Source organism: Erythranthe guttata, chromosome 4, assembly GCF_056151865.1.
Source record: "Erythranthe guttata isolate IM_541 chromosome 4, IM_541, whole genome shotgun sequence".
NCBI lineage: Eukaryota > Viridiplantae > Streptophyta > Magnoliopsida > Lamiales > Phrymaceae > Erythranthe > Erythranthe guttata.
In genome coordinates, this window is record NC_142536.1 from 4,166,971 (window position 1) to 4,177,781 (window position 10,811).

Sequence of the window (10,811 nt, forward strand, 5' to 3'; positions counted from 1 at the left end):
AATTTAATAATATTATCCGCCCTTAATTCGTACCTCAAATTTATATATTTTTTGCGTTTTATCTTCAAATATGCCTTCCCTGGTCAGTTCGCCACCTACTGCGTTGGGGTCTCTTTTCTATTTCACGAGTGGGTAAGGAGCGAGTGTCTACGACTCTACTTCGTGCGAGCTTAAGAAGCGGACGTCTACTTTATAATGTCAGCTCTTCGTTTAGTAGGCTTGTGTACTTTAATAGGCTAGCTGCCCGAATCCTCTCTATCCTTCGAACTCTGGCCCAATGGACTCGTTTTCAGCTCGTTGGCCCCCGACCTTGCCAAATTAGCCCCCATCACTAATATATATGAAGTCAGGAGGGTAAATTCGTCAATTGGCGGTCCGTGGGACTTATTTGCCAACAGTTAAAATAACGGGGCTACATTTGTTAGGTTTTTATTCACGCAATTCCTCTAAATAATTAACCGATAATTCAAATAGAAACCAAAAAAATCTACGATTTTTCGCCAAAGGAAAAACTCCGTGGCAAAATGTGTGGACGCTCTCACTCGAAACACACAATACAAAAATAGAGATGAATTTGAGGAGCTGAGCGATAAAGCAGAAGACGAAAAAAATGGCTCCCGTCCCTCTCGGCTGCTCGTTGCCGCCGCAAACGCTATATCTTCGCACGCAGCAGCAGCCGCACAAATTCTCCGACGCCGTGTGTTGCTGCGCTTCAACGGCGTCAACTCCACAGCAAGGCCTCAGCAAAAGTCGAAGCAGCAATACCGAGAGTACTGTTGTTGCTGGGGTAAGCTTGAAGCCGATAGTAGTGAACGGCGATCCGCCGACCTCTGTCTCCGCCCCCGGCCGCCGAATCATTGCCGGTATGGATGTCATGTGATCATTTTTTTGGATGCGGCATTTTTACAAGTAGTTTGCGTGCGTTAGCGGAGTTTTTGCAATTGTGTTCTGATGGACTTATCACATATGATATATCTGCCCTTTTTTACGACTTTTAACTTAGAAATCATAATCATAATGTGAAATGAAATTTGTATTGATTTTTTTTTTTGGGTGTAGATTAGCTATTGTATTGGATGCTTCTTGTTGTTTACTGTATGTCTTTCGATATGCTGTTCTTTAGTAACGACGATTATGGATTGGAGGGCTGTAGATTGTTGAATTGGTATTTGTGATGAGTACTTGGAAAGTGTTTGAGGAGGTGGTGTATATAATGCTTATTGCCGATAATTTGAATTTGTGCTGTTAATAATCAAAGATTACATGTGTGAGTGTGTTTTCCTTGTTTTCTGCTGAAATTAGTTTTCCATTTGATATGAATCCGTTAGCTTATGCATAGTAGGATACTGGTGTATCTGACCTGTTGTGTTTATAAGAATTATGTAGATCTGTAGAGGAGGTGCAAATGAAGACGAGTTGATGCTATCCAACTGAGAAATGTCAATTTCAATTTTTTTAAATTAGTTTGAGTTATTTTTCACTAGCTAATAAGATGACAGATCAAAATCTAGAAAAAAAAAAAAAAGAACTTGCAAGCTTCTGAATTCCTGTATTCGAGCTCTGTGATCGGGCTTAAGTTGAGCTTTACTATATCAAGAGCGATTTACCTTATACTTGTATTAGGAATTCTGAAACTTATTTAACTGAAGGTCTTTTTTAAGTAGAGACCATTTCAATAAATTGTTTATCCTTTCACGTGATAATATGAGGTCCCCCTTGTTTCTTCTATACAATAGCTGATTTAGTTGACATCACGTTGTGTGAGCTACCGTAGGGAACGCACCTACTATAAGACACTTCCAAATAACTATTCAGACATTTTAGTATGTCATTAACACATTATGGTTGAACTTTTATATGGATCATCTATGTGATGATATAAAGAATTTGTGTTACCTGATTCACGAGCGATAAAAGAATGGAAAGGTGATGATCGACGATTGTCATACTGCCTCTTTAGAAGTTTAACTGTGCTGGGACATACATCTTGAATATTCTCTAATAAACAAAATTTTGGTCATAAACATCATTCATTTTGCCGTGTTACTTATTTTGTTGTTATGACTACCAGTTGGAGATTTGCATGGAGACCTTGATAAAGCTAGATATGCTCTTCAGATGGCTGGTATCTTGAGTTCTGATGGTCAAGATTTGTGGGTTGGTGGACAAACGGTATGCATCTTTTGCTATTTTAGAAACATAGGAAACTCTGTTTTAGAGGATAATTGTAATGCGTATTTCAATATGCACACTGTACTTCGAATTAGATGGTTGTTGAGGAGCTTAATGAACCTTATTATTGAAACTTTTTATTCATGATCAGGTATTAGTACAACTTGGAGATATACTTGATAGGGGTGAAGATGAAATTGCAATTTTATCCCTGTTGAAGTCATTAAATATCCAGGCGAAACTTAATGGAGGTGCAGTTTTCCAGGTCTGTTGTGCTTCTGCGTGTATCTTGAAATCTAGATTGCCAGTGAACTACTAAAATGCACCTTGTTATTCTACCATACTATTGTTGAATAAATTTCTTCTACTTTCAAAGCCGGAACTACTAAACCAGTGAGTTCTTATTTTCACATATATAGAGAGTTAATTCTCTAACCTTCTTATATTTCTAGGTTAACGGAAATCATGAAACCATGAACGTGGAAGGGGATTTTAGATATGTTGATTCCGGTGGATTCGATGAGTGCGCTGACTTCCTTGAACATTTGGAAATCTGTGACCATAACTGGGAAGAAGCATTTGTTGGTTGGGCTGGTGTATCTAAAAGATGGAAAGAGGATCGTAAGGTGCAGCAAAATTCTTGGGGTCCATGGAATTTGGTGAAGGTAAGTAGTGATTTTGATTATATCATTGAAATTGAATATATTGATTTCTGTTGACAAAAGCTTTTCTTTTTAACGTAATCCAATCAGCGTCAACTATTTCTAATGTCTGAATTAGATAGTTTAATCCAGGTTTAGTATTTCCTTTCTAATTCAGTCGTCTGACTATTAGGACAGCGACAGAAAGGAGTCATTGCAAGATCAGTTCTCCTAAGACCAGGCGGTCCATTGGCATCTGAATTGGCACGGCATGCAGTTGTTCTGAAAGTCAATGACTGGATATTCTGTCATGGTGGCCTTCTTCCTCATCATGGTAATTGCTTCACTCCCTACTCTCCGTGGTTTGGATATTTAAAAAAATAATCCTACTGACTACTGACCTTTTGTGCTGGTGCAGTTGAGTACGGGATAGAGAGGATAAATAGAGAAGTATCTTATTGGATGGAAGGCCTCGGCACAGAAGATGATTATCCACAAATCCCGTTTATAGCTACCAGAGGGTATGACAGTGTCGTATGGAGTCGTTTATACTCAAGAGACACATCGGATCTGGAAGATTATCAGATCAATCAGGTAGTTGTTATATTGATCATATGGTTGATGGCCTAGTGTCACAAGTTGACTTTCTTGGGTGGGAGGTCAAGGCTTCATTCCCTTTTGAGTACCTATGAAAGCATTTGACGTTGTGCAGTTCAGTTGAATATGTTTGTCGCTTCGCCAATTATATATAAATATTCTTTTGATGGACAGTTGATCGGTTTTATTGTTTGAACCGTACCGTGTATGTGATTAAGAGTCTTTTGCTTCTTATCAGATCGAATCTATTCTCCGGGAGACACTTCAAGCAGTAGGTGCCAAGGCAATGGTGGTCGGGCATACTCCACAAGTGACGGGAGTGAATTGGTAAAGAAACTTGAATGTGTTTTCGTTTCTTTATTCCTGCAAAAAGTTCATACAACCCATACGACTTATGAGCACTAGAGGACTTTTGACATACCTATTTCAGTCCCGTCGTTTCTATAGTTAAATGCCAATTAAGTCTTAGTCTGCTACGAAACACTCCTGGAAATCTCCAAAATATACGGCAATGAAACTTGTACCCAGATTGGAATGATTGTGATTTAATTGTCTCTGAACTGAACGAGAGTTTACTTTGTTCTGCAGCGATTTCAACTGTAGTATTTGGCGCATTGATGTCGGGATGTCTAGTGGAGTTCTTGATTCAAGGCCTGAGGTAAACGGTTGTTTCACTGTATTTCATAACTCTCGACAGCTTTGTAAATTTTGTATAACATCTGATCACCTTTCTACATTTACAGAACTCAATTCCTTGCACCCCATCACTATAACTATTTTTTTTTTAATATAAAAATAAAAATGTAACTAAGTAAAGACATAAGATTGGTAAATTTGCATAAACAAAGATGAATAAGACGTGGTTTTTCTTCATGTAAAGTTGTACTGTCACAATTGTATTTGTTTTCTATAGAAGTAAATTTTTTATTTCGTCGGGCCTCGATGATCTGTTAGAAATAGATGAAACAATTGTATAATCATGATTATTTTTATTTATTTTCACCAGGTTCTCGAAATACGAGAAGGTAGAGCAAGGGCAATCAGGAGCAAAAGAGATGTACATAGTGAGCTCCAAGTAGTTGATTATACATAAAGAGCGCGCAGTTCAAAGGGCAATCTAGGTAATTCAAATCCCACTTTACTCACATCACCGAAACAGTTTATGCAAAATCGTGTTCCCATTCTGTTCATTTCCATATTTATCAAGTCTCCGATATGAGACAAATGATCTATGACCATATTCATGGAGAAATCAGTGAATCTGTCGGAGCTTCTCTTTGCGCCCGAAACATTGAGGGGTACTTTAGGGAATTGCTGGCTTGCCACAACATAAAGCTTTCCGGAGAAAGACTGGTGGTATAAAGGCTTCTTTTATATGATCAAGACCCTCTGAAGTTCACATACAGTAGAAAAGTATGTACTAAAAACTTGTATATCGTTGTTTCCCGAATAATCGAAACTTGTAAGTTAATGTGCAGCATTGTTTATAGGGATTTACTTTTTAGTGTATATATGCATAAGAAGTGAACTTACCACTAATAACATTATTTAAAACATCATCTTTTTTTCGTGATTAAGCCCCGTCGATCTTAATTAACACTAATAATCTTTCGACAACTCAATGAGAAGAGTATTTCTCATCGTCTGCATGCAATATCTCGGAGAAAATGAGCTAATTTTCCATATATACTTCACCTATCTTCTATAGCAAATCATAACCAGTTTAGAAAAAAAATACTTCAATGCCTCTATACTCATTATTCAATAAATTAAACTTTTTAAAAATAAATAAAAATGTTAAAACAAAAAATAAAAGTAAATGCACCAGCCGGGAATCGAACCCGGGTCTGTACCGTGGCAGGGTACTATTCTACCACTAGACCACTGGTGCTGATTTGTTGAATCTATACAACATAAATTACTTAACAAAAACTTTACTTTGCTTACGTGGAGCAAAGAGAAACTCACGTCCCTGGTTTGTTTTGGGTGTAATCATTTGGTGGGAAGAGAAAGAAAGCAGGAGGAGCAAGTGATATTTTTCGTAGCTTGGTGGGAAATGGCAATTCCTCTGTTTACAACTATTTCTTCTTACAGTACTACTACTACTACACACAGACACAGATACTTGCACCATCCCATTTTTTCTTACAACAAGCTGCTTTGTTGTGCTTCTTCTTCATCACCACCTGTTTCCTCCAATTTTGTTGGGTAATAGTTTCATTAATTTTTTGGTCCACACATTCATTCATTCATATAATCCCATTTCAGATTAATTCTTGAAGCCCCACTTCTTCTTTCTTGTAGTAGTTCAGAGGCAGGTGTGTGTTTGAGTATCGGAACCCACCTCATTCCACATCCCGACAAGGTACAATTAATTACTTCTGTTTTTCTTTCTTTTCTGTGTTTCTTCTGTTGAACAGGGGCTTTTTTTGGTTTATGTGCAGGTTGAGAAAGGCGGAGAAGATGCGTTTTTTGTTAGCAGCCACGGCGGCGGTGTTATTGCAGTCGCCGATGGTGTTTCTGGGTAAATCCAATATTCTTTCCCCAGTGTTGTATGGAACCCTCTTAAATAAATAAATAAATAAATAAAATAGTTTGAATGGTTTTGGCAGTTGGGCTGAGAAAGATGTGAATCCTGCTCTCTTCTCCCGCGAGCTTATGACTAATGCCTCCATCTTTGTCCAAGATCAAGAAGTTTCTTTCTTTCTTTCTTTCTTCTTTATTGTTTTCTTTTGTTTTCTTGTTTTTGGTTAATATATATATATGTGGTGTAAATTCATACATTTACAGGTTGACTATAATCCACGGAATCTGATAAGGAAAGCACACGCCGCCACCACTTCCATTGGCTCCGCCACTGCGTATGTTTGTTCTTCTGAAATAAGTGTTTTTTTTTTCTCTTTTCGAAATCTGTTTTCAGGAATGCCCACCAGGTGTTTGATAAAATTCCTTTTCAAAATCAATCCTTAATTTGCACCATCTGCCTCTTAGTGTTGTTGCAATGCTGGAAAGAAACGGGACACTCAAGATCGCTAATGTAGGTGATTGCGGCTTAAGAGTCGTACGAAAAGGTATTCTTCACGTTGATTTTTTCGGTTTTTTTTTTCTTTTTTTTTTTTTGTTGGAGTAAATATATGTTGTTGTTGCTTTGCTAATTATAGGTCAAATAGTATATTCTACGTCTCCACAAGAACATTATTTCGACTGCCCGTATCAGTTGAGTTCAGAGGCCATCGGTCAGACATTTCTTGACGCAACGGTATCGAAATTCACTTCCGTCCTAAAACATTTCTTAGCCACTAAATTTCCGATTAGTTTAGATTCTTCTTTTCAATTTCGAGATATTTCGAATTGATTGAAAACACAGGTTACGACTGTGGAGTTAATGGAAGAGGATACTATTGTGGTGGGTTCAGATGGTCTCTTCGATAATGTCTTTGATCGAGAAATCGTTTCTGTTCTCAGCTCATGCAATAACGTTTCTGATGCTGGTAACTTTCTAGTAAAAAGTTTTCGTTTGTCGTTAATTGTTATACTTGAAGCTCGTTTTTTTTTTTTCCGAAACTTACTGAATATGTGGTTTTGGACACTAGCAAAGGCATTAGCTAACCTGGCTCATAATCATTCAAAGGATCCGAGTTTCGATTCCCCCTATTCGCAAGAAGCTCGAACCCAAGTGAGTTTTGATAAATTTCGACATGCTATTTAATATAATGAGAAAATTCTGATTTTTTTTTTTTATTTAATTTTTTTTTTTTAAAACAGGGTTTTGATGTTCCTTGGTGGAAGAAAATTATGGGGATGAAGTTAACAGGCACGATTTTATTCATTCGGTTAAATAACTTCGAATTCCCGTCGCATTTTACGTTTTTTTTTTTCAATGCTAAAAATTGAATGGTGTTTGTTATTTTTAACTGGACAGGGGGGAAACTTGATGATGTGACTGTAATAGTTGGGCAGGTGAAGAGCTCATTAAGCTCGTAAAAGCTCGCCTTTCTTCGTATGGTGATTCGAGACCCGAGTGGCTACCTTAGTGACCGATGTTTATTGAAAAGAAATATTTTTTATAGTATACTATTCATCTTAATCAAACAAAAATAGACGTTTTATTGAAATTTATCGAGAGAAAAATACATCGAATTAACGAATAATGAAAGCAATGAACCAGAATATCGAGGCACATGCTCATATTATATATATGCTGTTTGCATGGATTTTCATTCAAGGTTTTACCCTGCATAATTCTAAAGTCAAGTGACAATTATAAATAAAAAATTAGAACAACATACATAAATAAATAAAAACTCTCAGATTCATCACCATTCAATGATCAAAATTTTCAGGGAAACAAGCCTAGAACTAGCAATTACACAAATTTGGGTCTAAGAACTCAGTCCACAAACTAACGACGAAAAATGATCCTCTACTTCGAACCAGATTATTGCAACGAATCACAAACTAATGTTACATATAAAGAGCAATGCACGCACGCTCCGAGATACTTGAAATGTTCGCCTCTCCGCATCTGTATAAATAAAACCAAGTCATATGGGGGTGAGTTCTCCTTCCTTCCAATGGTGCTTCCCCAATCATCGAGTGCTTCTCCAAATACAACAAACTGAAGAAAGAACGAAAGAAAGAAAAATCGTGTATCTATTTCTTTTATTTTTTATATTTATCTTTTCTCAGGTGAGGTTGTTGCCGTCGTTTGATTCTTGGAAGAAGGATTTGGCAGCTTCATAAGTAGACCAGCAAATAGCTGCAGCAGGAGCGTGGAAGAGCATTCGAGGCATCCACCCTCTCATAAGACCTCTGTATCCGTCTTTCTCTACTATTGTCCTAACAACATCCCGTATTGAACTGCTCACAAATCTATCACATCCACACACACCCTGCAATTTAATCCACTCAATTGATTAATAAGAGGACTCCGTACAGTTGTAGCTCAAAAAACCGAATAAAGCAGCTGATAAAAATATCAAATTGTGTTTTCAAAAGATATGATTTACATGTTTGATATGCATCTACTTAGAAAGTGCTGTAACATCCACTAAACTAAATTGCTACTTCATTATAGCATCGTATAGGCGGTTTAGTTTGGATGACTCGTCTACTTTTGATGATTTTGAAAGACACTGCGAGGCCATGGACTAACCTAAAACGACACCCTTATATAATATAGTTTCGTTTATAAAATATTGTGTTTAGCATAGTTCCTAGGAATTAACAGGTGATATTAAATCAGAAACAGATAAAAGTTATCCATGATTGAAAAACTGTGGTATGATAATAATAATGGAGGGAAACAAAAATCAAGGACATGGAAAACCCAACCAAGTTATATATGAATGAGAAATTGTGGGATGCAAATTATATCAGAAAGAAGAGGAAATAAAAGGGGTGAGGGTGGGGGTGGGGCGCAAGACATGTCCCTGAAGAAATAAAACTGAACACCCACTTCTTACAGTTTCATTAATGAAGGGTGCTTATATAAAACCGCAACTTGTCTAGCACCTTTCTCTCTCAAGCTGTTCTTGTTTTTACAATTCTTACATCATTCCACACCCCCCACAGCCCACTCAAACCAGTAGGTTATGAGGTTTTCTAATGAAACTGGATCATGCCAGACTCGGTTACAAACTTACATACCACTGAGTTTACAAGCAATTGCTTGCAGATGGGCCCAGCTAATGTAGACATCATGCGTCGAAGTATAGAAACTAGACAACTAATTCTTATGCTACTTTATAGATACTTCACTTCGTAATTATTTTTTTACGATCCAATGATATTTATATACACGTAAATGTAACAGACTCCGAGGTCAGAGAGTGACAAAAACACGCCGCAGCTCTACTAGAATTCATCAATTTTATCTCACTCAACTCTAAAACCCCATGGCCTAACAAGAATTTACACCACAAACTAACACATTCAATATGCGATACTAAGAGTAAAATATCGATAAAATCTAAAACGGAAACAATATATGTCCAAAGGGGTTCATCCAAATATCAAAAGAAGTCAAACTAATGCGTCCTATTTCAGCCCTGCAGTTGCATAATTCAAATTAGAAGGGACAAATTAACTGATTGACACACTTAACAGTGGTTGAAACTCCTACAATTCTCACACCTACTATAATAAAAGAAAAGGTGTACCCTCTCAAATCGTAAGTTACTTCGCGATTACTAATATAATTGAATGATGCTCACACGCCCAAATCTATTTAAGGATTGAAGACAAATATCCCTTTCAAACTGCTTGAAGAGGGCTTTCTTTCAAGATGCTCTTTTTTGATCTTTCAAACGGCAAAAATACACAAAGAGACTTCAATTACAGACGAAATTGAAATTCAAATACCTGGCACTGTAATTGAGTCTTCACCACATCAAGAGGAGTAGTCAAGGCGGCAGCCAGTGCTCCAGCCGCTGCTCCGGCAGTAGCATGAACAACCAACGTCTCTTCACTCGTACTCTCCGGCGAGACCTCCATCATACCTCTCTTTGCCGCCTCGTAGGTTGCGAAATGAACTGCGGTGAAGGGCGCATTCATCAGCACGGTTGTCCTGTAAGAAGCGTAAAACGCCCCAAACCCTTCCTCTCTCAGCACTCTCTTCACGCAGTCCCACACGCCTTTGTACGGACTATCACCCAATTGCAGCCTCTGCTTCACCATATCCATGGGAGTAAGCACCCCATCGCTGACAACAGTGGCACAAACCCCAGAGGCAGCGTGCGCCGCGTGATTGTCCGGATTGCCGCCGGAGAATCTCTTCTTACAGAACTCGTAAACGGAGAAATAGACGGCGTGCGCCGGCCCCGCGCCGAGCGCCATGGCTCCAATCCCGCGGTAGAACCCCTTCGGGCCGTCGGATTTGAGAATAGAACGCACCGCTTGGTTGACGCTGGCGGATTTAATCGGGCAGGAACCTAGGGCTTGCATTCGGGTTTTGATTGTGTCGACGGGGAACATGGACATGTGCTCCACCATGCCGGCGGTCGAGCCGGCGACCATGAACTGCCAGAAGTGAAGTCCGTCGTGCTCCACCGCGGCGGCGGCGGCGATTGCAGGTTGATAATCGGGCTGGTGCGGCACGGCGAGGAGGTCCGGCTTCTGGAATTTCGGGGATGCGTCGGTGGCCATGGGAGATTGGAAGAAAACGATCTAGGGTTGAACAATTCTGTATCAGAGAAAGGGCTTATCGCCATAAAAAGGAATTCATATGTATAGAGATTTGGTATTGAGAATGGTCAAAAGAGTAAGATGGTGGAAGATTCCAATGGCAAAAACTAGGGTTCCAGAAATTTGGGGGTTTTGCAATTTGCAGTAACCAACAGTAATTATAATTAGTGCCGTCATAGATTTTACCTCTTCTTCTTTTTGCTTTCCCTTACCTAT

General features: G+C 38.6%; 3 protein-coding genes and 1 non-coding gene across 7 annotated transcripts; 2 read left to right on the forward strand and 2 right to left on the reverse strand.

Annotated features, from left to right (window-relative positions):
- The first annotated feature begins 431 nt into the window (after positions 1 to 431).
- SLP1 (Calcineurin-like metallo-phosphoesterase superfamily protein) lies at positions 432 to 4,987 on the forward strand. 2 transcript variants are annotated; one of them, XM_012983453.2, is made up of 10 exons: positions 449 to 863; positions 2,072 to 2,172; positions 2,324 to 2,437; positions 2,625 to 2,837; positions 3,012 to 3,147; positions 3,232 to 3,407; positions 3,649 to 3,737; positions 3,999 to 4,068; positions 4,417 to 4,531; positions 4,667 to 4,987. In XM_012983453.2, exons 1-9 carry the CDS (start codon positions 611 to 613, stop codon positions 4,501 to 4,503), a joined length of 1,239 nt encoding a protein of 412 aa, XP_012838907.2. In that variant the 5' UTR covers positions 449 to 610; the 3' UTR covers positions 4,504 to 4,531; positions 4,667 to 4,987. The 2 variants fall into 2 exon arrangements, with proteins under 2 accessions (XP_012838757.2, XP_012838907.2); XM_012983303.2 differs by having other exon boundaries at positions 432 to 863; positions 4,417 to 4,987.
- A 243-nt stretch (positions 4,988 to 5,230) lies between these two features.
- TRNAG-GCC (transfer RNA glycine (anticodon GCC)) lies at positions 5,231 to 5,301 on the reverse strand. Its single transcript has one exon. It is a non-coding gene; the product is annotated as a tRNA-Gly (tRNA).
- An 80-nt stretch (positions 5,302 to 5,381) lies between these two features.
- PBCP (Protein phosphatase 2C family protein) lies at positions 5,382 to 7,607 on the forward strand. Of its 3 annotated transcripts, none has more exons than XM_088816537.1 (11): positions 5,382 to 5,618; positions 5,715 to 5,775; positions 5,855 to 5,934; positions 6,023 to 6,104; positions 6,201 to 6,271; positions 6,402 to 6,481; positions 6,572 to 6,669; positions 6,778 to 6,901; positions 7,004 to 7,086; positions 7,176 to 7,224; positions 7,333 to 7,607. In XM_088816537.1, the coding sequence occupies exons 1-11, from the start codon at positions 5,467 to 5,469 to the stop codon at positions 7,392 to 7,394; spliced, it is 942 nt and encodes a 313-aa protein (XP_088672663.1). In that variant the 5' UTR covers positions 5,382 to 5,466; the 3' UTR covers positions 7,395 to 7,607. The 3 variants fall into 3 exon arrangements, with proteins under 3 accessions (XP_088672663.1, XP_012838644.2, XP_088672665.1); XM_012983190.2 differs by having other exon boundaries at positions 5,398 to 5,618; positions 5,718 to 5,775; XM_088816539.1 differs by having other exon boundaries at positions 5,398 to 5,618; positions 7,176 to 7,243; positions 7,333 to 7,580.
- Positions 7,608 to 7,700: 93 nt separating this feature from the next.
- LOC105959022 (uncharacterized) lies at positions 7,701 to 10,772 on the reverse strand. The gene is made up of 2 exons (XM_012983078.2): positions 9,774 to 10,772; positions 7,701 to 8,302 (listed from the first exon to the last, which is right to left on the reverse strand). The coding sequence occupies exons 1-2, from the start codon at positions 10,554 to 10,556 to the stop codon at positions 8,096 to 8,098; spliced, it is 990 nt and encodes a 329-aa protein (XP_012838532.2). The 5' UTR covers positions 10,557 to 10,772; the 3' UTR covers positions 7,701 to 8,095.
- Between the last annotated feature and the right edge of the window lie 39 nt (positions 10,773 to 10,811).